Source organism: Symphalangus syndactylus, chromosome 10 (genome assembly GCF_028878055.3).
Source record: "Symphalangus syndactylus isolate Jambi chromosome 10, NHGRI_mSymSyn1-v2.1_pri, whole genome shotgun sequence".
NCBI classification, from domain to species: domain Eukaryota; kingdom Metazoa; phylum Chordata; class Mammalia; order Primates; family Hylobatidae; genus Symphalangus; species Symphalangus syndactylus.
Window position 1 is genome coordinate 17,554,974 of NC_072432.2, and position 27,060 is coordinate 17,582,033.

At 40.1% G+C, this 27,060-nt stretch overlaps 2 protein-coding genes across 10 annotated transcripts in view; one reads left to right on the forward strand and one right to left on the reverse strand.

The window, feature by feature from the left end:
- The window catches only part of DCLRE1C (DNA cross-link repair 1C), a 58,383-nt gene extending 50,581 nt beyond the window's left edge, over positions 1 to 7,802 (forward strand). The window contains exon 15 of the mRNA XM_055296519.2: positions 6,026 to 7,802. Coding sequence (XP_055152494.2) covers positions 6,026 to 6,088 — 63 coding nt within the window. The 3' untranslated portion in view covers positions 6,089 to 7,802. The remainder of the gene's footprint in view (positions 1 to 6,025) is intronic.
- Positions 750 to 25,934, reverse strand: SUV39H2 (SUV39H2 histone lysine methyltransferase). Of its 9 annotated transcripts, none has more exons than XM_055296528.2 (6): positions 25,764 to 25,934; positions 23,070 to 23,215; positions 7,849 to 8,520; positions 5,655 to 5,801; positions 4,101 to 4,230; positions 750 to 2,963 (listed from the first exon to the last, which is right to left on the reverse strand). In XM_055296528.2, the coding sequence occupies exons 1-6, from the start codon at positions 25,792 to 25,794 to the stop codon at positions 2,857 to 2,859; spliced, it is 1,233 nt and encodes a 410-aa protein (XP_055152503.1). In that variant the 5' UTR covers positions 25,795 to 25,934; the 3' UTR covers positions 750 to 2,856. The 9 variants fall into 9 exon arrangements, with proteins under 9 accessions (XP_055152503.1, XP_055152507.1, XP_063466154.1 ...); XM_055296532.2 differs by having other exon boundaries at positions 8,389 to 8,520; positions 25,764 to 25,891; XM_063610084.1 differs by having other exon boundaries at positions 25,556 to 25,815.
- Positions 25,935 to 27,060: the final 1,126 nt, after the last annotated feature.

Sequence of the window (27,060 nt, forward strand, 5' to 3'; positions counted from 1 at the left end):
ATAATATGTTTACGTACCTGGTGAGTGATAATGCTCAAAAATGTCTGTATTCATCCACATTATGCTACCGAAATGTCAAACTGTCCTTTAATATTCAAATGCATGAACCATCACTCGGCCTTTTGGCCAAGATCAACTGTAGTATCAAATGCATGAACCATGATAAGCTATCTTAAAAGGAAAGTAACATTTCAAGGAACTGAATATAAACCTTTGGTTAATCTCGCTAGCAAGTAGTGAATATATCAGTATTTTTCTGCCCCTTTTATAGTCTTACCAGAAATGACTAAAACAGAAACAAAGCTAAACCATGGTAAATAGAACATTAAATGCCCAACCTAATTTATTTTGCTAAGAGAAATTGATGAACTAAAAGAGAAACAAGTATTGTCTACATTTTAGATATGGGGGAAAAAACCCTGAGATTACTAATTATGTATCACAATCCTCTTATGTAGATACTGAAAATGATGGTATCAATATAATACATACAGTGGATTTACCTTTTAAACTGGATCTATTACCTTTGATATTTGTCTTACACTGAAAAATTCTGACATCTTCAGGAAACCAATATGATGAATAAGCTAAATGTTGACTTAATATAGTTAAACCCCTTAATAACATCCTTTAGTTTCTATTATTTCACTGCTTAAGTTCAGCATCTGAATAACAAGGTAACATAAGTAGTACTTAAGATCCCAAAGGCCCATTACATTCTATCAATAAAGACAAAACAAAACTACATGTTTACTGAAAATAGTCTTTTTTTTCTTTGCTTTCCAGTTTTACACTTTTGTTAAACACAAAAAAGTGGACAAGATCAAATAACTAGATGGTAAAACACTGATTTTTTAAAAATCACATCTTTAAACCCGTGAGAATCACAATTCAAAGTATGGCCACTGGGGGCAACCTGCAAACCTATGACCCTTTCTTAACACTGACACTACGTGACTGATTTTTCTTAAAACACAAATGCCATTAAGAAAGTATTTTTTCTTGACACACACTGCAAAAAAAAAAAAAAATTTTTTGTTTTTGTGTTTTTTTGTTTTTTTTTTTGAGACAGAGTCTTACTGTGTCACCCAGGCTGGAGTACAGTGGTATGATCTTGGCTCACTGCAACCTCCGCCTCCTGGGTTCAAGTAATTCTCCTGCCTCAGCCTCCTGAGTAGCTGGGACTACAGGCGTGTGCCACCACGCCCGGCTAATTTTTGTATTTTCAGTAGAGACAGGGTTTCACCATGATGGCCAGGCTGGTCTTGAACTCCTGACCTCAGGTGATCCTCCTACCTCAGCCTCCCAAAGTGCTGGGATCACAGGTGTGAGCCACCACACACGCCTGGCCCCCATTCTGCAATTTTGGTTAACAGACTCTGAGGGTCCAAACATGTAAACAATTTATCCTATATATTATGAAAAAGTGAAGTTGTCATAGCAATATAATGAATAAAGTCTAGCTTCTCCCAAGAAAGAGCTAAAGATTAAGAAGTGCTGCATTCTTGAAGTTGGTTCAATTTTACCCAAGCTTATTTTAGGTAATCAAAGCCTGGAGCAATGAGCTTAGGTAAAAATTAGGAATACTGAAAGCTAGATTTGCGGCATTTATCATTTTCGACAACACAATCAGAAATCTCAGAATCAGACATGAAAGCATAGTTTTTCCTGATTGAGATTCGATACTATGTTGGAACCCTCCCACCCCCTTGAAAACTAATATATTCTATTTTAGTCTTCGTAGGTTGACTAATAAAAAGGTCTAATAATTCAGGCACACACTTTGGCCAAGTTTAGCTTTATCACATCTAAAAAAAATTTATGTATAAAACAAGTATCAGTTCAAAAATATAGATTACTTTTTAAGAAGAACCTGCAGGAAATATAAAAATAATTAAATCTGGTGGAAAGGAACTGTTACATCTGCCTGAAATTGAGAGGCTGTAATGTTAATGTACATTACAGTATCATTAGGTACAGCTGCTCTCCAGGCAGCTTGTTTTACTGTTTAGACCACAGGTACTCGACACAGATTTCCAATTCATGTCACTAAGAGGCGCCCTTAAAGTGCTCCATTCCCCTTGCTTGGTACTCCAAAAAACCGTCCTGGTCCCATTATCCTGTCCTTTCAAAGAAGCATAATGGCCAGCCATTCTGGACTTCTAGAGAGAGCTCTTCGGAGATTTTTCTTCTAGATTAAAAAGTCTTTTAAGAATTACAGGTTCAGACATACACTCATCACAACAGTCTAGATTGCTTCAAAATATGAAATGGAGCTGAAATTAATTTTTACATTTAATTTTATACCTTAAATTTGTCATTGAGATGCCAATGTTTTAATGAAAAAGTAGAAAACAGTATAAAATTCAGTACCACCTATTTGTCTCCAATACAAGTACAGTATTAAACAGGAATGACAACAGAGTAGCAAAAACAGAACTGTAGTGTAGATTTGCCCAAATTAACTGTTTCTCCGAATCTGAGGTGTATGGCAAGTTGCATGTTTGATCTCTCAGGAATTGTTAATTAGATTATCAGCTTAACACTTTCAAACACTACAGGAGGCATTTCTCTGTTCACATAGACTTAAGTACACATATACTAAGCTGTAAATAGTCTGCCTTCCATTAGTTTGGTCTCTAAGCACTATAAATATGTCGACTTCAAATCAGTCTATGATACCCAGTGACCCTCTCTTCAGAGGCATCGGTAATACATTTGGCAAATGTCTTGAAACATGAATTGTAAATTAACATAGGTAGAACCTTGATAATAAGAGTCCCAAATATGTATTTTTAAAAATGTTAACATTAGGAAAAAAAAATTATAATCCTCAGCTCTATTTCCTGAAAAAGTTCAGTTGAGGTAACCTCTGCAAGTCACAGCTCCACATTTACATACTGTTCTGACCCTCTTTTTGGCTGGGCTGTGGTCAATAGAATCTGAAGAGACATCTCCAGAACCTGAAGACACAGAAAAAGAAATACAGGAGAAAAAGAGTTAAGACAATTTAGAATAAATTTCAAATTTTCTATTATATTAGTTTTATTATCAGTGTTAGAGGGTACTTACATGGTCAAGACCCTTAGAGTAAGTTAACTCCCAAGGAAATGTAGTTAGTTTCCTTTGAAATATTTACAAATAAATGTTAGTATTCAGAGTCAAATCATAATGAATTGTCTTGAAAGGATAGTGTGGGTTAATAGGTAAAGTTTATGTTATTAGCCCATATTTGCGAGAAAGGATTTCTGAAATGATGAAACTTACTGGGAATATCTAATACATATTCATTTCACACCGTATATAAAAGCACAGTATGTAAGAGGTTAAGCAATGACAATATGTAAAGGCCATCATTCTTAAAGGAAAGAAAACATTTATATTGTCACAGTAAAGCAAATAGAATTAAATGTTCTTTTTAAAAGCCAGGTTCAAGTAGGAATAGAATAAATTTGTATGTGATTTAAATCATATTTTCAATCTTTTGAATATACATCTCTCAGTAAAAATTCAAAAGTGTAGGCTTATAGTTTTTTTTCTCCAGACAGGGTCTCTGTTGTCCAGGCTGGAGTGCAGTGGTGCTATTCACAGCTCAACTGTAGCCTCAACCTCCCTGTCTCAAGCCATCCTCCCACCTCAGCCTCCCGAGTAGCTGGGACTACAGGCACACGCCACCACGCCCGGCTAGTTTTTTCATATTTTGTAGAGACAGGGTTTCACCATGTTGCCCAGGCTGGTCTTGAATTCCTGGGCTCAAGCCCAAAGTGCTGGGATTACAGGCAGGAGCCACCATGCTTAGCCCACAATTAAAAAAAAAAAAAATGCAAGTAGTACAGTATTAAGATGCTATAATAAATAAGTTTCCAAAACGGAAGTTCTGAAAATACACGATGTAGAACCATTCCTCAGGTGAAGCTCAGGCAGACCTGGGTTCTAGTATTAGCTGTTGGATTAGCTTTGGACCTTAGGATGACAAACTTGGTGACTCAACTTTTCATCTTTAATATTAGTTTGGTTCAGATATCTAAGGTCTCTTCCTAGTCTGATTTGATTCTTCATATTGAAACTGACACCAATGAAACTATACTTGAAAAGCATACCTTTCATTTGATAATCAAAAGTCAGCTCTTCTCCAGCATTTATGGTTCTTGTGGAAAACAATGCTATTCGGGGAAGACGAGTATCGAGGTTATCAATGAAAACATTGAACACCTGAAGATTTGGGTCACACTAAAAAGGAACATTAGAACCCATTTAAGTACAAATGGTGTGAACAAGCCCTTCTATATGCCATATAAAATGTTTACTTTCCTAGAGATTTAGTTTAAGTTCCACTGGAAATTAAGTTGCTTATTGCTTAGAGGTCTTAAAAGATCGTTCTTCCTTATAAAAACTTCAGACAAGTATAAAATAGAGAAAATAAGAAATCCCTATGTATCCACTATACAGCTTCAACAATTAGTAACATGCCTGCCAATCTTATTCACCTAATTTTTCCTGGAGAATTTCAATGCAAATCCCAGATAACATTATTATTTCACCGGTAACTATTTCAGTAAGGCATATAAAGAACTAGAATAACTGTGTTTTAAAAAATCAAATCTGCACTACAGAAGTCAAATTTTACACTGCATGGAGTTTCACCACTTTAACTTTTGGTCCAAACTCTTCAATGTTTTGAGAATACTACAGTAACTTACGGAATATGCAAGAAAAAAGATGTAGTGAGTCATACTAAGGAATCAAAACTGTTTAATGGTCCTGGATAGAATATCTCTATTTTGAGAGTATCTCGAATTTATCATTAAGAAAAAAATTCTTCAATGTTTAATCAACAAACAAGGGACCAGAAGGTCTCTGCTAATCATACACCAATTTCTTACTATGAAATCCATCAAAAGTTTAACATGGTCTACTTCCTTTATATGTTCAGCTATATAACTTTGTGACACACACTGTCCTTATTATCCACGAAATGTAGATAATGTCAGCCTAACAAGCCTAATGTTTTACTATCCACTTGGCACTTAGTAGGTAACCCAAAATTATTAACTTCCCTAATTTTTGGAAATTATTTAGAGTCCAGAATTCTGCAGTTAAGTTCCAGCTGTATTCTAAGAGCTTTCAGACATTAAAAGGAAGAATACTAATTTATAATTTAGAAAAATAGCCCTACATAAAGACTCCACAAATCTTTAAATTTTATAAAAAGTTAACATTTACATTTTAAGAAAATACATTTACTTTCAGTTGTACATCCTAAAATTTAGCGGTGTTAACTTCTATTAAGACACAGTTCTGTGTAATTCTTGGACATTTTACCTCAATTGCTCTGCTCATTGTAATATGAAAATAATACCTACCGTACAAAGTTACTAGAAAGTTTAAATGAAGTAATGTATGTAAAAGACTCTTGTAAAATACATGCTATTAATATTTGCTAGGTACCTCAATGTTTAATTTTCCTAATACAGCAATAATACCATAACTTAAGCAATAATACCATAACTTAACAGAAGCTGCCCTCATTATAAAATACACATTTTGGAAATGTTAAAAGGATATGTAGTTTAAAGGGAATTATTCTTTAGCTATGGAAACTAGTACTAGGTTGAATTGTTAGTCGTGTCTAAAATTTACGTATGTCTTCTTACGCTGTGATTCACAAAATGAGACACATTGCCGTATCGAGCCGCATCCACTGTGAATTCATCAGATTCATAGTCCAGATCAAAGAGATACGTGATTCCCTTGTTGTCATAGAACTGTCCCCGTCTTTCAGCTTCTTCACTTGTGATTACCTAAACAGAAAAAACTATATTATGTAGCTACTGAACTAAAGAAGCATTCATCTACATATTTACTAATATGCGAATACCTACAAACATTTAAAAAGTAAGAAATTCAAGTGTCATCAAAGCAAACATTCACACAAACTAAGACTCAGATGCAAAGAGATGGGACAATGAGGGGAAGAAAAATGATAATGCAAAAGATTGATGACTTTTTTTTTTTTTAAAAACAGGGTCTTGCTCTGTCACTCAGGCTAGAATGCGGTGGTGCCATCATGACTCCCTGCATCCTTTAACTCCTGGGATCAAGTGATCTTCCTGCCTCAGCCTCCTGAATAGCTGGATCACAGGTGTATACCGCCACACCCAGCTAATGATTTAGTTTTTGTAGAGATGTGGGGTCTCACTATGTTGCCCGCACTGGTCTGGAACTCCTGGGCTCAAGTGAGCCTCCAGCCTTGACCTCCCCAAGTGCTGGGATTAACTGTACCTGGTTGATTTATGACTTTTTAAACAGGATTTGAGCAGTAAATTGAAACACTGCATTACTTTCATTATAATTAGGATGTTCAAAAAGCTATACAACTATAGCTCTCTACAGGACACTACTGAATGTTAAGGACTAAATCTGCAAGTATATGCTCTAAATATGATCCAGGCACATTTTTCCTGTAACTTACATATATGCGGTTACAAATGGAAAATTGTTAAAAATACAGGGGAGAAGCTATGTTAACTTTGGAATGGAAGGTTTTGTTTTTGTAGAATACGTTATTTTCATGCAATTCTGTAAGTCTAAGATTGTCATCTACAGTTCTGCTCTTAAGAACACAGTTTTATGACACGCTCAGCATAAGAAACCAGAAGTGTCTAAAGTACTTTATGTTACCAACCAAATTTGGCTGCTGCACTCATTAAGAATGCAACTTAAAAAATTTTGGTTAACAAAAAGAATAATTTGATTATACAAGATCTTGTATACTGAATAATTTATAATAATCTACCACCGTCTAAAAGTATAAGAAAACAGACACCTAATTTAGTTTCAGAATTCTAGATGAATACAGACAATTATAGGTGACCCAATTCCAACTAAAAAATCCAGAGTTGACAACTCCAGATATGTAGCCATGCTTGTGTCTTTCTAGTCACAGCTCAACCTACCCTTCAGTTTGAAGCAGTGTGGTGCCATGGTGAAGACTACTGATTTTAGAGCTTTGAATCTTGGTTCTTATTACTATGTGACCTGTGTGACCTTGGGCAAGGTGCTCAATTTCTCTATAATAATGGACATAATAGTACTACATCTCCAAAAAAAAAAACCCAACAACAACAACAAAAAGAAATAGTACTACCTCACTGAGTTTTGGAGAGGATTAGCGAATTAATACATCAAGTGCTTAGAATAGTATGTGACACACGGCAAATACTTTTTACATTTATATATATATATATATATATATACACACACACACACACATACATGATTTGTATACAAATACATTTGCTAGTATTTGTATGGTAGTTTTGAGAATCGTCTTCACAGTTCAAAAGTAAGTTACAGATGCACAGAGCCTAATTTTCTTATGGATGCAGTAAATGCTTGTGTATATTTTACAATACTCAAATATAGTGTCTTTCATGTTGATCCAAAATAGAGTTCTGCCAACTACATTTAATCATATTTGGCCAAATAGATGAAGTAAATTAAAACTTTCAAGTTTCAAAGAGCATGTGTTACATCTGAGTTTCCTCTTAGGACTTCTGGGTAAAAATAGTTGTCTTATTTTAAATTTTACAAATGCTAGGTTTGACTAATAGGAATGTGTCTTTGTTGAAAGATGACTATATCGATTTAACATGTATTTTTTGTTCATATAAAAGTTTTTTATTTCTAAATATGCCAGTGAACTCTTCTCCTAAATCTGAATTTCTATATATCTGCAAATGAAAATATCAAAATGTACCAAGTATCTGTTAAAGAGATAAAAAGGTAATTTTCCAAAAGTATAAACCTTACATGCCCATCATTTACTATGTGGCAAATTAAACATACCTCTCCAACATATTCCATGACAAAACGCATTCTTTTAATCTTCACAAGGGTCTTTACACCCCAGCCACGTCCATTGCTAGTTCGAAAGATGCAAAGCGAATACTGTGTGCCTTTTTGTACAATCCTATTGGGACAATCAGGTCCACATTGACACCTTGAGTTGCATTCATAGATGGGAGTACCAGGTGGGATTTTAATTTGTTGGTTTTTATTATAAGCCAAAAGAACTCCAGCTTCAGCAGGACAACATTTTTGAAAGAAGCAATCTGTGCATGAACAACCAAAGGTAGCTTCATTGACTAAGCTGATTCCAGGAGCTGGTTTGTATTCGTTAATGTAATAGAAGTCTGAAGGTGGGCCCTCTAAATCAACAGTATTTTCAACAAATATCATTCCTTTATGATTCTTCCTTCTGTTGAGTTCATCTTGCCATCTCTGCAGAGCTATCCTTTGTTTAGCCTTCTTCACAATGTACTCAGCAATGGCAGGTTTCAAAGTTTTGTTATTGTCTTTTGGAGTTATTGCTTTGCCTTTCTTTACCTGAGATAAATAATTATGCTTGTCATTAGAGAATTGCTGAAGCAGTAACGGGCACTTCAGATTTTGCAAAGGTTCCCAAGTATTTGTAGAATCTGGCCATCCTTTCCATTTTACAAGATAATATTCCATATCCTTAAAATACAAAAGAAAAAATGCAAATCAGATGGCTATTTCCCAGTTTTACCAAAGATAATTAAAAATCTTAAAGAGTTAAGGTATCCATTACCATTTTTCTTACTAACAGTTCAGAACATGTAGTCACAGGTTCCTAACACATGAAGTATAAATCATACAAATGAAACTATTTTTCCTTATATTACATAAAATATGGAATTAAGATGTGGCATAACATGTTTGATAAGAGGCTAAAGAGTTTTACCTGGAAAAAGACAAAGGTGCTGAAACTGATGACTATGTTACTCAATGGTGATTTAGGTTAAACCCAGATGTATTTATTTTGATCATGGAAATAGATGGTCCCAAAGCTAACTCTTTATGACCTAGGTTAGTGGCTTACTTGGCCAGCAATAGATTCAGGCATTCTTAACATCCATAACTTAATATCATACACCAGACACGAGGGAACTCATTTCTCAACATCATGGGCACACATTCTCTAGATGTTCTAGAGATGAACTGTCCAATACAGTTATTACTAGCCACATATAGCTACTGAAAACTTGAAATGTGGCCAATCTGAATTGAGATATGCTTAAAATATAATACACACTGAGGCTGGGCATGGTGGCTCATGCCTGTAATCCCAGCACTTTGGGAGGCCAAGGTGGGTGGATCGCTTGAGCCCAGGAGTTCGAGACCAGCCTGGGCAACATGGGAAAACTCCATCTTTACTAAAAACACAAAAATTAGCTGGGTGTGGTGGTGCACGCCTGTAATCCCAGTACTGGGGAGGCTGAGGCACGAGAATTGCTTGAACCTGGGAGGCAGAGGTTGCAGTGAGCCGAGATTGCACCACTGCACTCCAGCCTGGGCGACAGAGTGCAAGACTCAGTCTCAAACAAACAAAACAAACAAACAAAAAAAACAAAGCAAAAAAAAAACCACACTGAATTTTGAAGACTTTGTATTATACAAAAAAAAGGACATTAAGTATCTCTAACTTTAAAAAAATCTTGATTACAGGTTGAAATAATACTTTGGATATATTGGATCAAATATATTCTTGAAAGCAATTTCAGCTGTTTCTCTTTACTTTGTTCAATGTGATTAGTAGATGTTGAATGGCATCTGCAGCTTGCATTACATTTCTATTGGACAGCTCTCTTCCAGAGAATGCTGATTTTATTTAGACTCACCCATGACTGGATTAGGTAGCAGGCACTCAAGCCACCTAAGAGCAACTATTCTAATTTATCCCTCAGACTGTTGTTGGCCATGATGCCTTGGCAACAAGGCACCATGGTATCTTGTCTTTTCACTCCAGTGACTATGTTTTCCTTCCTTAAAGTAAGGCAATGCCACGTTTAAGTTACTTTTTAAAAAGGCAGTTCAGGCTGGGCGCGGTGGCTCACGCCTGTAATCCCAGCACTTTGGGAGGCAGAGGTGGGTGAATCACTTGGGGCCAGGAGTTCAAGACCAGCCTGGCCAACATGGCAAAACCCTGTCTACTAAAAATACAAAAAATTAGCCAGGTGTAGTGGCAGGCACCTGTAATCCCAGCTACTTGGGAGGCTGCGGCAGGAGAATCGCCTGAACCCAGGAGGAGGAGGTTGCAGTGAGCCAAGACTGTGCCACTGCACTCTAGCCTGGGCAAAAGAGCGAGACTCCATGTCAAAAAAAAAAAAAAAGTAAAAAATAAAAGATAAAAAACACAGTTAAGTGTGTCTAACAAATTTTGAAGTAAAGTCTCAGTAGTTTTTTTTTTTCTTCTGAAATAATATATAGCCACATGCCCAAGGGGTAACATTAGATCATAAAATGTCTTCTAAAATAAAAAGGTGATTAAACTGCATTGGACAGTTACATTATCATTTTAAGTCACAGATACTGAAAAATCTTGTTAATTGAAATAACTGCTTTTCCCTGAAAATTTTAAGAAAGTTTTTATTATAAAGTACAGATGTCCATGACAGTTGTTTTAACAGTCATAATGCATTAATGACAAAAGGTCTAAGCCATGTGATTGATATCTGCCATGTTGCTGAGGCACAAATTGGGCTGAGGGACACCATGAGGCAGCTGTGCGGGAACCAGGCACCCACCCAGGAGTGGGCTTATTTTATCCCCACTATCTGCATCTTAATGTTTTGTTTCATTATATTCTATTCAACAAGCAGTAATCCTTGCGAATTAAAAACTTTGCTTTCTTTTGAAAATTGGTTAAAAGTTTTCTTCTCTTAAAAAATGTGATTACATGGTGTGCAGATATGCACAAAAACTGTAATTCTGTGGAAATATATATTGCGGTTCCAGGAAAAAAAAAAAAAAAGCCTAGATGTACATTTTAGTATTTGTCAAATTGAGCCCCACTAAAGCCTAAGGATTTCTTCCTCCTTTCAGGTGACTGCTACAATTCAGGACTGCTGTTAGTCACACTCTAGCAGATATGAGATCCAATTGGCAGCATCTAACTTTTCTACTCCCCTTAATTCTAAACATTTTAAATTTTTCAGATGTTAGAATAAAGCAATGCAACCCTGGTCCTCTTTTTCTTTTTTTTGGCTACAGGTTTTCCTACCATAGCCCTGGGTTATGCCAAATGTTCCCAGCAAACAATCAAAGAAATAGAAATGGTGGCTTTAAGTCAATGGTTAAATCATCCAGGAACACTAAAAATATCTGCCACTGAAGTTATTTCCAAAATAATTAATTGTATTTAATCTTAGATGAATCACTTGCATTTTAAATGACCAAGTTTTGTAATGCTAATCACATTGGTACCTACTTGAATTTATGAACAAGAAATAGGCTTATAAAACATGAATGCTTATAGCAGACTAGTATAGAAATATTAGCAAGATTTTGTTTCAACTTGGTAGTCTGGACTTTTATAAGCATATTTTATTTTTAAAATCCAAAAAAGATTTTTCCACTTTGAAAAATAATTTTACACAGAAAACCACTTTAAGAAACAAATTCAATAAGCTAAAATGCCAAATAAAGGCCAAAAAGTTCATAAGCTTATTATATCAACATCTTATTCTGATATGTAATCAACTCTTGATTACCTATAGAAATGGAATCCCAGTGGCAAAAATGATCCATAAATCACTCCTAGGTAATTTGGAATACATCATATGAATTTTTTCTTAAAGACATTTCCCGGCCGAGGCAGGTGAATCATGAGGTCAGGAGTTCGAGAACAGCCTGGCCAACATGGTGAAATCCCATCTCTACTAAAAATACAAAAAATTAGCTGGGCATGGTGGTGGGTGGGCACCTGTAATCCCAGCTACTCGGGAGGCTGAGGCAGAATTGCTTGAATCTGGGAGGCGGAGGTTGCAGTGAGCTGAGATCACGCCACTGCACTCCAGCCCAGTTTGAATGACAGTGCGAGACCCCGTCTCCAAAAAAAAAAAAGACATTTCCCCCAACTATCTTAGGTGTCAGTTAAAGTCATTCAAATATTTTAGGATCTATAATAAGTATATGAACGTGTGGTCACTAGGGAGTATGGGGAAATATATTACTAGCCTTTAGGAGTAAAACCTCATAGGGAAAAGGCAGCAGTAATGTGAAATAAGTAGCAACCTAAGGCATTATCACCAGAATATAGAGGGAAATCAATACAGCTCAGACAATGAGAAAAGGGAAGACAGAAAGCAGTACACACTACACTCTGAAGGAGAGCAGTGATTAAGTAGGGAACATGGCAGGATGAAAAACATGGGCAAAAGCTGGGAGCTAAGATTGGCATGAAGTATCCAAAAAATAGCGAAGAGATGGATCTGTCTAGCTTTAAGGTTCGGAATGTTGAAACAAGCTAAAACTTGTAATAGAAAGGCAAGAACAAATTTTAGACAACCATAACACTTACTTGGCTGAGACACTTGAATTTTATTGTAGGCCAGTGGTTCTTAAAGTTCTCAGAAACCATGGTGCCTCTGGGGGAGCTTCATGAAGTACATTTAACACCATCTTGTTAGTTAAGGAGCAATTTTACAAATCTACTAATTGCCAAACCCACGGACTCTTCAGCCCTCCTCTTATTTGACCTCTGTAAGGCGGCAGCCACCACCTAACCATTTCTCAGACTTCCTTCTTGCTCCTCTGTATTTTCCTTGCTGAGACTGCTTCCCCTGCCCATCACTTACACGATGGAGACACTCAGGACCCTGTCTGGCATCCCTTTTCAAATGAACATGTTTATCCCTTTGGAGAATCTGATGAAAGCGTTGGACCTTTCTCTAACAAAAACCACATATAAAACATTTTGGGTAATTTCAGGATATTTAGATTCTGGGTTTAGAGAATTCCTACTATAAACGATTTCTTTGGACAACCTCATCACCCCATAGTTTTAACTAATAATTATATGCTGATGACTCTCCAAGTTTTATCTGCAGCCCAATATATCCAACAGCCTACCGGATGCTTCTTAAAGCAACCTATCCACATGGAACTCACCACTGTCCTTCCACATCAGATTATTTCTTTATTCCTTATCATGGTGAATCTTACCTGTCCACCTACTCACACAAGCCAGAAACCAGGTTATCTCAATTCCTTCTTCTCAATCCAATCATCACCAAGTTTCTTTAGAGATGGGACTTCTTCCTGTCCATCTCTAGTTCTATAGGGTTAGTCACTTCAGGCCCTCAATTCTTGCCTGCATTCTTAAACATTAATCTTCCAACTGGTTTCCCTACTCCAGACTTACAGCTTCAAACACTCTATCCTTCTTTACTATGGAGTTTTTTTGTAAAACAAAAAAACCACAGAACCAGTTATCCTGTTGTTATTTTGCTTAAAACCTGTTAATGGTTTCCACCCTGCCTAGGGAACAAAGTTCAAAGTTCCTCTTTTCAGAAAGCAAGCCACTCTGGAACTGTTCCCTGATGCCTCTCTGGCTCCATCTTCCATCATGGCCCCATTCACCCAACACACACTAGCCACAATGAACAACTTGCCAGGCCTTTTGATGCCCCTGCTGCTTTGTTCACAAAGTTCTCCCTAATTAGCAGGGCCTTTCCCACTGGTCCAATGAATGCTCCTCTCATCTTTTAAAACAGCGTAAATATCACCTCTTCTATGAAGTCTTTCCTGTCTCTCATACCCAAGAAGAACTGATCACCACCAACTCCTTTTTGTTCCAATTTCCAATTTAAACTCTTAAGTTATTTGCGGGAAGGGATGGAATCTTATTCTTTATAGCCCCCAAATGAGCACAACTGCCCACCGTACCTTAGGCTGTGACTAAATGTTTCTGAACGTATAACAAAAAAATAGGAGTACCAAAAGGTATGTAATATACAAATCACAACAATAACTGTATGAATTCTTAAAGGAAATACAAGCTGATAAACTTGGAGGTAGCAATTCATGGCTTCTCAATATTTGTCACCTGCTGTCTATAGCCAACGAGTGGCAGCAAACACCAAAACTTTAAAAGAAACATATGGGAAGACAAAGAACAAAAAAAATTTGTCTTTCCACTAGCTAGTTTTTTCTGCCAATTTTGAAATAATCATCATATTCAATATCAGTGTTAAAATAATCTGGATCTGGCTGGGCACAGTGGCTCACTCTGGGAGGCTGAGGCAGGAGGATTGCTTGAGCCCAGGAGTTGGAGACCAGCCTGGACAATATAGTGAGACCTTGTCTGTACAAATTAGCAGCATGTGGTGGCACATGCCTGTGGTCTTAGCTGCTCAGGAGGCTGAGAGATGGGAGGATCGCTTGAGCCTGGGATGTCACGGCTGCAGTGAACCAAGACCAGGCTACTGCACTCCAGCTTGGGCAACAGAGTGAGACCGTCTCTAAATAAATAACTGGAATTTGATTATGAAAACACCAGTGGTTCCATGGGAGCATAGTCTGAGAACTATTACAGTCAATGGAAAATCACTGAATTTTCATGCCAGTAAGAGTAGGAATTGTGATAACTGGGTTAGAGACCCAGAATTGAAAAAAGTGAGCCACATGACATTGTTAAAGTATTTTCTTAGAGCTCTGTTTTCCTGATCTCTCAAATACTGGTTGTAGTATAATGATTTCTATGTTACTCTAGTTCTTAACCACTCTAGGTTCAGTCAGTGTTTTAGCAATATCACTCTATTGTCAGATGTGGACTATTGTTAATTTGTGCCACGCTGTATAGAGGTGGTTCTCGAAACACAAAAGTACCTGTATACTTTAAGAAACCAAAGCTATAGGCAATATTTATTGCTCAGCTTACTAAGCTATGTGCATGTCCATCAATGTGTACAGAGGATCTTGTTCTTAACTGAACTATCTTAAATACCCATAGTTTTGTCAGAAATTATTCTGTATGAAGGGGTGATGCAGCAACAATAATGCTGCAGAAAAATCACCTTGCATTGAGATTCAATACTACTACAATTAACACCCTTTAAGTTCAACTTGACCCTTGACATGAATTCATAGTAGTAACAACCCTTTTTCCTCCCCCCACAGAATTTTTTCCATTTCTCAAGTTGGCTATTTCAGACCTCTTCCACTTTGCTCAAGGTTCCCACCCCTACCTCCTGTGTTATTTTCAGTGATGTATGACCTTTGTTACTAATGCAAAGAGAAAATGGAAACCACCAGGCATTAACTGCCTTAACTTCCAGCCTTCCATGGTCATGGAGCTACAAGAGAAGGTGGATGCAGACATGAAAAGAGAGACGCACTTCCTCGGTCAATTCTTCTTGTCTCTTCAGTATCTCCCTCTGCTGGTTCTCACTGGCATTTAAACAGGCTCAATTTTTAAAAAGCAAAATAAAACTAAACCTCCTCTGAGATATAAACCCTTGTATATGTAGGGAATTTCTAAAAGACATATTAAGTTGCTAAGAGTGAGAGACTGAAACTAGGTCACAGGGTAAATGTATCTGACTTTTTATAACATTCACTTTTTAAAACTACATGCATAATACCTCCTCAAAATTAAAAAAAAATTACTATCACAATGGTCTTTTCAAAAAAACTGGAAAAAAAAATTATAAACACCCTTATACCCATGTAGCCCTCTCGTTTTCTTGAAAGCTAGGATTCATGGAAGAATTGTCCATACTACTTGACTCTACTTTCTTACCTCCGGTTAATTTTTTTTTTTTTGAGACGGAGTTTCACTCTTGTTGCCCAGGCTGGAGTGCAATGGCACGATCTCAGGTCACTGCAACCTCTGCCTCCCGGATTCAAGCGATTCTCCTGTCTCAGCTTCGCGAGTAGCTGGGATTACAGCTAATTTTGTATTTTTAGTAGAGACAGGGTTTCTCCATGTTGGTCAGGCTGATTCGAACACCCGACCTCAGGTGATCCACCCGCCTCAGCCTCCCAAAGTGCAGGGATTACAGGCGTGAGCCACTGCACCCGGCCTGGTTCATTCTTTAATTCATTCCTTTGGCTCTTCTCAGAGATGCTCTAAGGACATCAGTGACCCTCCATTACTAAATCCAGTGGATTCTTTCCAGTTCTCTGACCTACTGTTTAATACTCTCCTGCTAACATCATCTTTTCCTCTGGTTCCCATGATTTACTCTTCCCATTTTCTTTCTTTTTTTTTTTTTTTTTTTTGAGACCGAGTCTCACTCTGTCACCAGGTTGGAGTGCAGTGACACGAACTTGGCTCACTGCAACCTCCGCCTCCTGGGTTCAAGTGATTCTCATGCCTCAGCTTCCGGAGCAGCTAGAATTACAGGCAAGCGCCACCACACCAAGCTAATTTTTATATTTTTAGTAGAGACGGGGTTTCACCATGTTGGCCAGGATGGTCTCAATCTCCTGAACTCATGATCCGCCCGCCTCGGCCTCCCAAAGTGCTGGGATTACAGGCATGAGCCACTGCACCTGGCCAACTCTTCCCATTTTCTGACTACCTCTCTTGCCAGTGTGTCTCACACTCCGACAGTCCTTCCTATGAGTGTCCCCACCTACTCCTCAGGGCTCATCCTCAGTCCTTGTTTTCTGCTCACATTTGCTTTGCTTGGGCTACTGCAATCGCCTCTTGCCACCCTCAACCCATTCAGGGCACAACAGCCAGAGTCATGTTTTCAACACATACATCTCAGCACGCCGCTCCCCTGCTTAAAGCTACTAAATGGTTCTCTATGCCCTTAAGAGGAAGTCCAAAATCCTTTCCTCGGCCTACGCGGAGCTGCACACTCTGGGGCCTGCCCATCCTGCCAGCCTCACACGCTCCCTCCTACTTGCTCTGTTCCACTCACACCCTCTATTCCTTGAAGGCCCTCTTTCTACTCCTTGAAGTCAGGCTGTTTTCTGCCTCGAAATCCCTCCCACGTATCCCTTTCTTCCTTTAGTACTAAGTTGAAACATCAGCTCCTCAGGGATACCTGCCCAGTCTCTCCAGGATAAGTGAGATCTTTCTGTCACATCAACACTTACGTCAACTACAGTAAGTACTTTGTCCAACTGTATTTAAGGTATTTCTACCCTCACTGAACGATAAACTCCATAGTATCAGGGACTGTACCCTCACATCACTCATTGCTCAGATTCCCAATTCCTAGTGCAGGACATGGTAGATGGCCAGTAAATATTGGCTGAGTTCATGAACAGGAAACTGCATTCACTCCCAAGGCTTCCCTCTCTATCTTTTTGCCAATTACTTTAGGATCTATGTTTCTAGTTAGATCTCACTATTGATTTGAGCCCCACTTCCAGTTGGTTTAAGTTCCACTTAAAATATCTTCAAGAAAGTACATTTTGAAAGTACTCAAGAAAGTTGAGTACATTTTAAGTAAAACTTAAACCCACTGGAAATGGGTCCCCAAACCCAATCTAGTTCCTACTCCTGTATTCCTGATGAACAGTAATACTGTCTACACCACTGCCCAAGTCAGAAACTTGTATTTTCCTAGACCTGGCACCCTCACTACCAGACCCCCACCAAACCCTGTGACCACAAACCACAGACATACATTTTACATCCTTATTTTTTTTTTTAAAAAAACAGAAGAACCGTGCACCTACTTTTCCTTGCCATCGTTAATACTTTAGTCCAAGCACCATTGTTTCTGGCCTGGTTACTATGACAGCTGTTCAGAACATGCAGCCATGCACGTGTTATTCCTTTCCCTATCAATCCCCTTTTTTGCAGAGAGAAAATTCTCTCAATTACAAACCTGATGTGTCACTCTCTTTAGAACCTGCCAACTAACTCCCCATTGCCTTAGGATGGCTGAAGAATCCTTCACTCACCTCTCATTCTTTCCCACGTCCATCTCCTACCACCTCATTCTCCAGACAGAAGCCCTAGTCAATTACAATGCTCACCTTTTCAGGCTCCACTTGGACATCACTTCTGGGAAGCTTTCTGTGACCTATCCAAGGTGCACCTCCCACAGATCTTCTAACGATGTTTGACACAGCACTTTTTATACATCTACACTGCAACGGGCTATTTATTTGTCAAACTTTCTCACTAGGCTGTGAGTTCTTTATAGTGAGGGAGTTTCTTATTAATCTTTCTATTTCCAGTGCCTAACACAGTGCCTGGCACACAGAAGAAACTCAAATATTTGTTGAGTAAGTATACGAGAAAAAGAAACAGGAGATACGAGTCAACTATCATCTAAGCATGAAGCCAGGAAGGCCTAGTCTAATACTGAATGTAGGCCCTAGAAACATGACCGAAGCAAAAGACAACTCAATTCAATGACCACGGACCAAACACCCATTCTGTACCGGGACTACAATGAGACATAGTCCTGGCCCTCAAATGGTGGATGATTTAGCATGGAAGATCTCATACAAACAAGACCATAAAGTGCGACAAGTTCTAGAGTAATGGCAAGAATGGTGCTTTGTAAATCCTGAACATAAATCAACTAATTTTGCTGGAGGTGAGGAAGGGCAAGTGGTTCTACAATAGCTGGTGACTTTTGCACTGAACTGTGCAGGCTGTGTAGGATTTTGTGATCCAGGGAAGAGAAACGGTAGTATTCTGAAGAGGGAAATGGATGAGGAAAGGGGACACAAAAGTGCATGATATGTTCAAGGCATTAGAATGTAAGCTGTGTCTGTTCTTCAGCTATGTTTCCAATGCTCAGAACAGTGCCTAGCTCATAACAGGTGCTCAGTACATCTTAGCTAAATGAAATGATCTATAAATATTTCAATTTCAGAAAATAGGATATATGACAAGAGATGAGGCTGGAAAGGCGGCGGGTGGCCAAATGATAAAGAAGCTTGGTCCTATGCTAATGTGTCTCAGATGAGACTGGTAAATAGGGAACCATGAAAAGGTCTAAAGCAAGGCTTGAATGCAATCAGAGCTAGGTTTAAGAAACAACTATAATGGCGTGGTGGACTATGGTACTGAGACAGCATCTTTCATGAGCTAAGTGAAGGTGGACACATAAGAAAAGGACAAGGTCATAAGATCCTTCACCTACTCTGAATTTGTAAAAGAGAAAGAGAAGAAAAAAGGCAGAGGTATGCTGAAGTAATGCTGGCTTAAGAGATTCAATATCTGTGCCAGGCAGAAGAAATGGGGGATGTATGTTGGGTACTGAGGACATAAGCGAGCAAAGGAAGGTCACTTATTCTGAAGCAAGAAAAGGGATGAACTGATGAGAAAGACTAAGGAGAAACTAAACACCAAAAATGATCAATCTGAACTACAACACTCAGGATTCCATACAAGAATCTTGGTAGCCCCCTTAATGTAAGCACAGACCCGTAAGTAACTAATTCTCTCTGTGAACGCACAGCAGGAATGAACAGGAAACGACAGAGAGACGCAGATAACATAATATGATAACCCATTAGATTTAGAGAGTAAAAAGAAACGAAGAATTAAAGATATATGCAATCATGAGGTTAGGTAAGTGTGAGAATTATGTTTCTGTTAACCAAGATAGGGAACACTAGTGCAAAATTCAGGTATGAAGGAGGAAAACAGGTGCAGTTTTGAATGTGAACTTGGATACCTGTAGGGTATCCAGTTCGCAATGAAGCCCAGAAAGGGCTCAAGGCCTCAGAAAGATTGAATGATGAGCCAAACACATACAAGTAGAAAGCACTGGGAAAGAGGCTGCCTATAGAGCAACTACAAGGTGAGAAGAGGGCCAAGAACAAGGCCTTGAAGACTATCAACATTTCAGAGGAGGGATAAGAGATAGTAAAGGAGGTTCAGAAAGAACAGTAAGAAAAACAGGTGGAAAAGAAGTAGGAATACAGGTAACAATAATCACAGTAAGCGCTCATACAGTATAATTACCACGCTGGCCCTTGTTCCACGCATTCTATCTATATTAACTCATTTAATGCTAGTAACACCCTGTGAGAATAGTACAATAATGATCCTTGTTTCAAAGATGAAGAAACTGAAAGACAGAAAGGCTAAGTAACTTGCTGAAGATCACACAACTTATAAATAAGAGGCAAATGTTAAACCTAGGCAATCTCTCCATAGACGAGAGTTTCAAAGAGGAAAAGGCAGCCAACAGTGTTAAATGGGGAAAAGCTGAATAAGATGCAAGGTCTTCAAATCTGACAACTAAAAGGTCACTGAGGGGCACAAGTCAGAATAAGGTGGGTTAAAAAGCTAATCGGAAGTGGAAAGACAACTCACAGAATGGGAAAAAATTTTTGCAAATCACATACTAATAAGGGATTTGTATCCAGACTATATGAAGAATGATTACAAGAATAAACAGACAATCCAATTTTTTAAATGTGCAAAGGGTCTGAATAGACATTTCTCCAAAGATATACAAATGACCAATAGGCACAGGAGATGCTCAGTATCATTAGTCAGAGAAATACAAATCAAAACCACAATGGGATACCACTTCAAACCCACTAGGACAACTATCATCAAGGAGTCAGATAACACCATGTTTTGGCCAGGATGTGAAGAACTGAAACTCATACACTGCTGGTGGAATGTAAAATGCAGTGCTTTGGAAAAGAGTCTGGCAGTTCCTCAAACAGTTAAACACAGTCACCATATGACCCAGCAATTCCACTCCTCGGTATATAACCAAGAACCATAAAAACTTATGTCCACACAGAACCCTGTAGGCGAATGTTCATAACAGCATTATTTATAATAGTCCCAAAATGGAAACAACTCAAATGTCCATGAAGTGATGAATAAGTTAAATGTGATATATCCATACAATGAAATATTATTTGGCAATAAGAAGGAATGAAGCATTGATATATTTTACAACATGAATGAATCTTGAAAACATGCTGAGTGAAAGGGGCCAATCACACAGGACCACATATGGTATGATTCCTTTTATATGAAATGTCCAAAAAGGCAAATGGACAGATAGATGTAGTGGCTGCCCTAGGGCTTGAGGTAGAAAGGTAACTGAGGAAGTCTGGGGGTAATGGGTGGTAGCTAAGGGGTTTAGTGTTTCTTTTTGGGATAATGAAAAGTGTTCTAAAACTGACTCCTAAAGTATACTAGAAAATTTGTGGGGTTTTGTTTTTTTTTTTTTTTTTTTTTTGAGACTGAGTCTCGCCGTGTCGCCCAGGCTGGAGTGCAGAGGGGTGATTTCAACTCACTGCAACCTCCACCTCTGGAGTTCAAGCAATTCTCCTGCCTCAGCCTCCCGAGTAGCTGGGATTACAGAAGCCTGCCACCATGCCTGACTAATTTTTGTATTTTTAGTAGAGACAGGGTTTCACTATGTTGGCCAGGCTGGTCTCAAACTCCTGACCTTGAGTGATCTGCCCACCTTGGTGGCCCAAAGTGCTAGGATTACAGGCGTGAGCCACTGTGCCCGGTTTACAAAATCTGAATTGTACACTTTAAATAGGTGAGTTGTATGATAGCATGTGAATTGTATCTCCACAAAGCTGTTAAAAAAATTAATGGGACATGCAGTAGTAGAAAAAGACAGAAAATACTCACATGAGTGGAGAGGCAAGGCCAAAGATCTTTGAAGGTTAGGGAAGATCTGAATATGTTTACTGACTGAGATACATCAGTAAAAAAACAAAGCTTGATATAAACAAGACATCAGAGAAGAAAAAAAGTCCGGCAGGGCGCAGCGGCTCACGCCTGTAATCCCAGCACTTTGGGAGGCCAAGGCGGGCAGATCATGAGGTCAGGAGTTTGAGACCAGCCTGGCCAACATGGTGAAACCCCATCTCTACTAAAAAATACAAAAATTAGCTGGGCATGGTGGCGGGCACCTGTGGTCCCAGCTACTCAGGAGGCTGAGACAGGAGAATTGCTGGAACCCAGGAGGTGGAGGTTGCAGTGAGCCGAGATCGCACCACTGCACTCCAGCCTGGGCAACAAGAGTGAGACTCTGGGCCTTTAAAAAAAAAAAAGAAAAAAAAAAGTCCTAGAGGGGGTAGATAGGAAGAAAACGGAAAAATGGTGACACCTCTGGAAGTAAGAATAAGCGTGAACAGCTGGTGGTGAAGGTAACCTGAGAGTTTACACATGAAGGATCCTATTTTTCATTGAGGTAGGAGGTCTTCAGCAGAAAACGAGAAATGGGTAGAGTAAGAAACCCAGAAAAGTAATACAAGTTGGAAAACCTGCTGACAAGAATGTGAAAAGCAAGCAAGATAAAAAGCTTGTCAGGTAGAACTGAGCAGTGTGAGAACAGAAATAAGTTATAATGGGGCTGATATGCATGATTGTATAATATTCTCAGCTGGATTGGTCAGTCCATAGCTTGTAAACCGAGATGGCAGATGATTGGGGCTGTTTCAGGGGCTGAAGGATGCTGAGAGTGCAGGTGAAATGCATGGGCATAAGACCCCACTGAGCAGGGAAGGCAGTGATACTAAAAAACTTGAAAGAATGGGATTTAGTGACTGATTCAATATGGAAGATGAAGGAGGAAAATAAAGACTTAAACAAGATTCCCGATTCACTTATCTGATAGATTTGGTAGATTAATGACCAAAACAGTTCTTGGAAAGAGAAGTAGGCTATAGACAGATGAATTACTCAAAAATACAAAGTTTAGATCAAAAAATCTTTTGAGAACAACTCTGCCATTTTTTTAAGAGCAATAAAGGAAGGCTTAGAGAAGTGAAACGAGTTTGCTTAAGTCCTAAGGTACTAAACAAAAGCTGGAAACGACTTTGCAATCCAGGCCATTATATTATAACCTAGAACCTGACTAAATCTGAAGTTTGACAAGATGGCAGGAAATGCAAATGGTGATGTTCTTGAGAGTCAGTAATACTAAAATTGGTTTGAAACGGTAGGTTCATTTCAGGTGATAGTGGGGAAATACGATCCAGGAACAAAACCAAAGACAATTGGAGATCAAACATTTGCTCTGGTTACCCACACGGAGATAATCAAGAGTTGGATGTAGAGTAATACGAGCACCTGAAAATATTCTACTGCAAGAACACTTTATGCTTCAAAATCCTCTCAATGCTATTTGGCAACACAGATGATAGGACATATAAATTTATCATTCCTTAGAATTTTAAACATTAAGAAGAGCTTTTCTTACTTTTAAGGTTCTTTTTATGTTACAGAAATATGAAATACTGATTAGGTCTGATTAGGTCTCTTGTAAGGGGCTAGATATTTGCCTTACCTTTACTACCTTGTAGTCACACAAGTATTCCACCTCATAATTGTTTAGATTCCTTTTGGTGATTCCAATCGATTTACATGTGAGCTTTTCTTTTCTACATAATTCCTGAAGAGTATCAAGTGAAACTAGGCAAGGCACACACCAAGCTACAATAAGAAAATAGAATTCTTTACTAATGAAATAGCTATTCAATTAAAACAAAAAAGAGAAACTTAAAACCTCTATTCCCCACCTTTCAACTGGCAATTTTAGACTAAAAATTCCTATGACAAGAAACCAGTTACATGTCTTCAAGAAAAAGTTAAACATTAAGGAACTATTTTGTTAAATTGGTGTTCTTGGATTTTCTCATGGATTTCTATTCCACTATGTTTAACTGACATCAGTTAATTTCCATTAAGTCACCTGAAAATGTTTCATGTCTGTAAGCTTTTTTAAGATTGTATACAGATGCAGGTCAACAGAGGTAATTTTTTTACTTTCATTGTATTCTACATAATCACTATTTTAATAAAATGTAAATCTCTAGGACACTTATTCTTAAAAACATATCTAAAATATACTTTAAAACAATCTTATAATTTGTTAACACGTAACTTTCATTTTTTTTAACTGGACAAAACGAACTGAAATCTAATTAAAATATATTTCTACGGTTACAAACTCATTATATGTTACTTTTCTCTTTGAAATGTTGCATGAAGCTTTAATTCCACTTATTATTTTACCCATACTGCAATATATTATCACCAAGCTGAATAAACTCCAGTTATTAAAAAAATGGAGAGTATATCGATATTTTGTAATACTTATGGACTGTATTGTTTTTAAAGCCAAACTTTTACAACGGTGTTCAATTTACATAAGCCATGTACTAAACTCAAAGAAAATTAGACATGCTCATTATCAACCCTCCAGAAGCCAGAAACTAATTGTGTTGCAGAAGATTTGACCCTCAAATTTCTGTAAGCAGCATGTTACCACACTGAATTTAAAGTGTAAATTAACACATTTAGGAAAATGGAACAAACTTGGTGTTAGGGCTAGTGTCATGGTAAGCACTAGACAGGATCAAAAGTCCTCTGCCCTACCCATCGCTCGGTCGCCGAGCTATGTGACTTTAGTGAGGTCTCAATTTTTCTGGCTGTCAGATTCACTGGAAAAAAATGGAGAAAACTGGTGTTACCAAACAAAATCTATCAGTAAACTCAAGCTTTACTTGGTAGCTCTCCAAGGTAGTTGTGATCACCTTTTGTGTTTTGAGGTAATTGCAGGGAAGGGAGAACAGTTGTTAGCGGCAATAACTTTTCCGGCACCCTTTCCTCATCCTCCCCACCTCACACAGAGACTTCATTGTCAGAAACCCTTAAGCATAATTTCTACCATCTCACTGGCTGCAAACGACTCCATCCTAAAGCAGTAAAGACAAAAGTATTTTCCCCCAGAAAATGTGGAGGAAGAGAGGCTGATTGCTTTGTAGTGATCGTTTAGGGGTAGGACAGTGATGGGAGAGAAATGACCCCGTAAGTCCCTTCCATCTACAAAAACTAGGGGACGTCTTGTGTTAAGTTGACCTCATTAAGGGGATCATGTATAAAGGAGGTTCCTCTTGAGTATCTACCCAAGGTGTGTTTGTGTGCTTTTCCTAAACATTTTTATCTAGTTGAGGATTCAAAACACAACCCGCAAAGGAAATACTCTTTGAGAATTAAAAAAAAAAAAAGTGAACATGAAAAACTGCAAACACGTGGTTAAAAAAAAAAAATCTCTCGACAGTCTCCAGTAATGCAGAAAAAGATTTCACTGACAAAATTAAATAGTTCATGACCACCACAAACATCTTCCGCTAGTTCACAGTAACCCCTGACATTCTCCAAGAAGAAAAATTCAGGGATAATGAGGTCATAATCACAGCGGAGAGGAGGCGAGCTTGAAAACACCTTTACATTCCGGAACGCACGGAAAAGTTCCAGGCTCTCAAAGCGTGCGCGACACCAAACCCCCCGACGCCCACACCCACGCGCGCTCGGTGCCCAGTTCCCGGTGCCCAATTCCCCAGCGTCCACAGAAATAACACCAACCTCCCGGTGGGTGAAAGAGTTACCGTAAGCCAGAGGCTGCAACCTCAAATACCCACTTTCTGGGCGATTCTCCAACGAGGCATTCAACCTCCTAGCGTGTCCGCCTTGGGGGTGATTCCTCGCTTATCCCCTTTCTTAGCACACAGGTGCCCCGATTTCCTCTCCCCCTCTGATATTAAGGTCATGTTCACGCCGGCGGGCGTCGCTTCCCGCCTCCCACTTCAAAGGCCCGGGCGCACGCCGCACGCCGCGCTCGAACCACCACAAAGGAGCCAGTCGCAGCCCGGCCCCAGGGACCGGCCTCGACGCCCGAAGCCACCACGGGAGACGCGGAGAGGGCCGGGACGAGCGGGCGGAGAGGCCACGCTCCGCAGCCGAAAAGCCCCAGGCTAGCACAGTGCCCACCTCCGCGGCGGGAGCCGGCAGGGCAAGGAGGCGGGTCAGCGGCCTGGGGGAGGGTAGGCGTCCTCAGCGTGCGTCCCAGAGTTGGGGTCGCGGCGGGCGGGGAACCGCCACGTCGCCGTCTGGCTGGCCCGCGGGACGGCCCCGCCGCCCGGGCCTTGGGAGCTTGCCTGGGAACAGGGAAGGCGAGGGGGCCGCGCTCCAGCCTCACCTCCTCGCGCCTCGGCCCCGACCGCCGCCATCTTGTGGAGCTTTCATTCAAACTGGCGCGGTCTGACGGGATAGCTCAGCTGGCCCGACGCCCCGCCCCTGGCCGGCCCGCGCGGGACTTGGGGGCCGGGGCTTGGGGGGGGTATGGAACCCGCACGGCGTCCTGACGTCACTGGCGGCCGACACCCCGCCCCCCGCCCCAACCGCAGCGGCGCCAGCGCGCCTGCGCGCCTGCGCTCCAAGGCCAGGCGCTGCCCCAAGCGCGAGGAGCCGGGGGGGGGGCGGGGGCGAGCGCGCGTGCTCCCGGATCCTCGGCAGTGTCCGGCGCCCCTTCCCTTCGCCAGGCCTGTTTGGCGCCTTCACTCGGGAAGAGGTCGGCCAGGCCTTCCCGCACTGCGCTTTGGAGACGTCTTACTTCGGCAGCACGCGCACACTGAGAGATCCGACACGGGCAGCGGGGACCTAGGGCGCCGGGGACGATGCCTGTCGGGTCCGGCTCCGTAGCCACCGCAGCGCCGCGGGCCATGGTTAGGCTCCTCCCCGACACCGCTCCCTCTAGAGCTCCGGGCCTCGGAAGCGGCTGCACGTGGGCATGGCTGGAGAGGTTCCGCTGTCTTGGGGCAGTCGCCGGCATTCCGAGTGGTTGGTGTGGGGTGTGGCCTGTGCTGTCCAGCTCCCAGCTGATCCTAATGTGCCGCACAGCGGAAACCGCCGGTCTGTATCCCTGCTTCTCACTTAAAGGGGCTTACGCATCCTCGGGGGTGGGGGAACTGTACTTGGAATTTTTTAAGAGATGAGGTCTCACTCTGTCACCCAGGCTGGAGTGCAGTGGCGCGATTACGGCTCACTGCAGTCTCGACCTCCTGGGCTCAACTTTAATGTAAATTGGGATTGGGTAGGTCTGTAAGGGGACCCGAGCTCCCCTCCCATGTTGTTGACAAGCTCCTGAGCTCGGCCTGCTGGCGGGTGGGGGCCGGGAGGAGGAGGACACGTTGGTAAGGAGGCTGCAGGACAACTTCAGGGGCTTCCCACCTGGTCTCCACCCCCCTCCCCCCACCCATTCTTGACGCTGCATCCATATGATTGTTCTAAACAACCTAAAGCAGAAATCTTAGAGCAAATAACGAAAACTGGCAGAAAGCCATTTGATATCTCTTAAGGACTTAAAAAAATTCATGTAAAAAATTACATAAGCGTTTCAAAGCAGTATGTATAAATTTGAAATACTGGAAATAAACGCAGACCATGAAAGGAATAGTTAATTATTTGATTCCGTTATGAAGTACTGTCTAGCCATC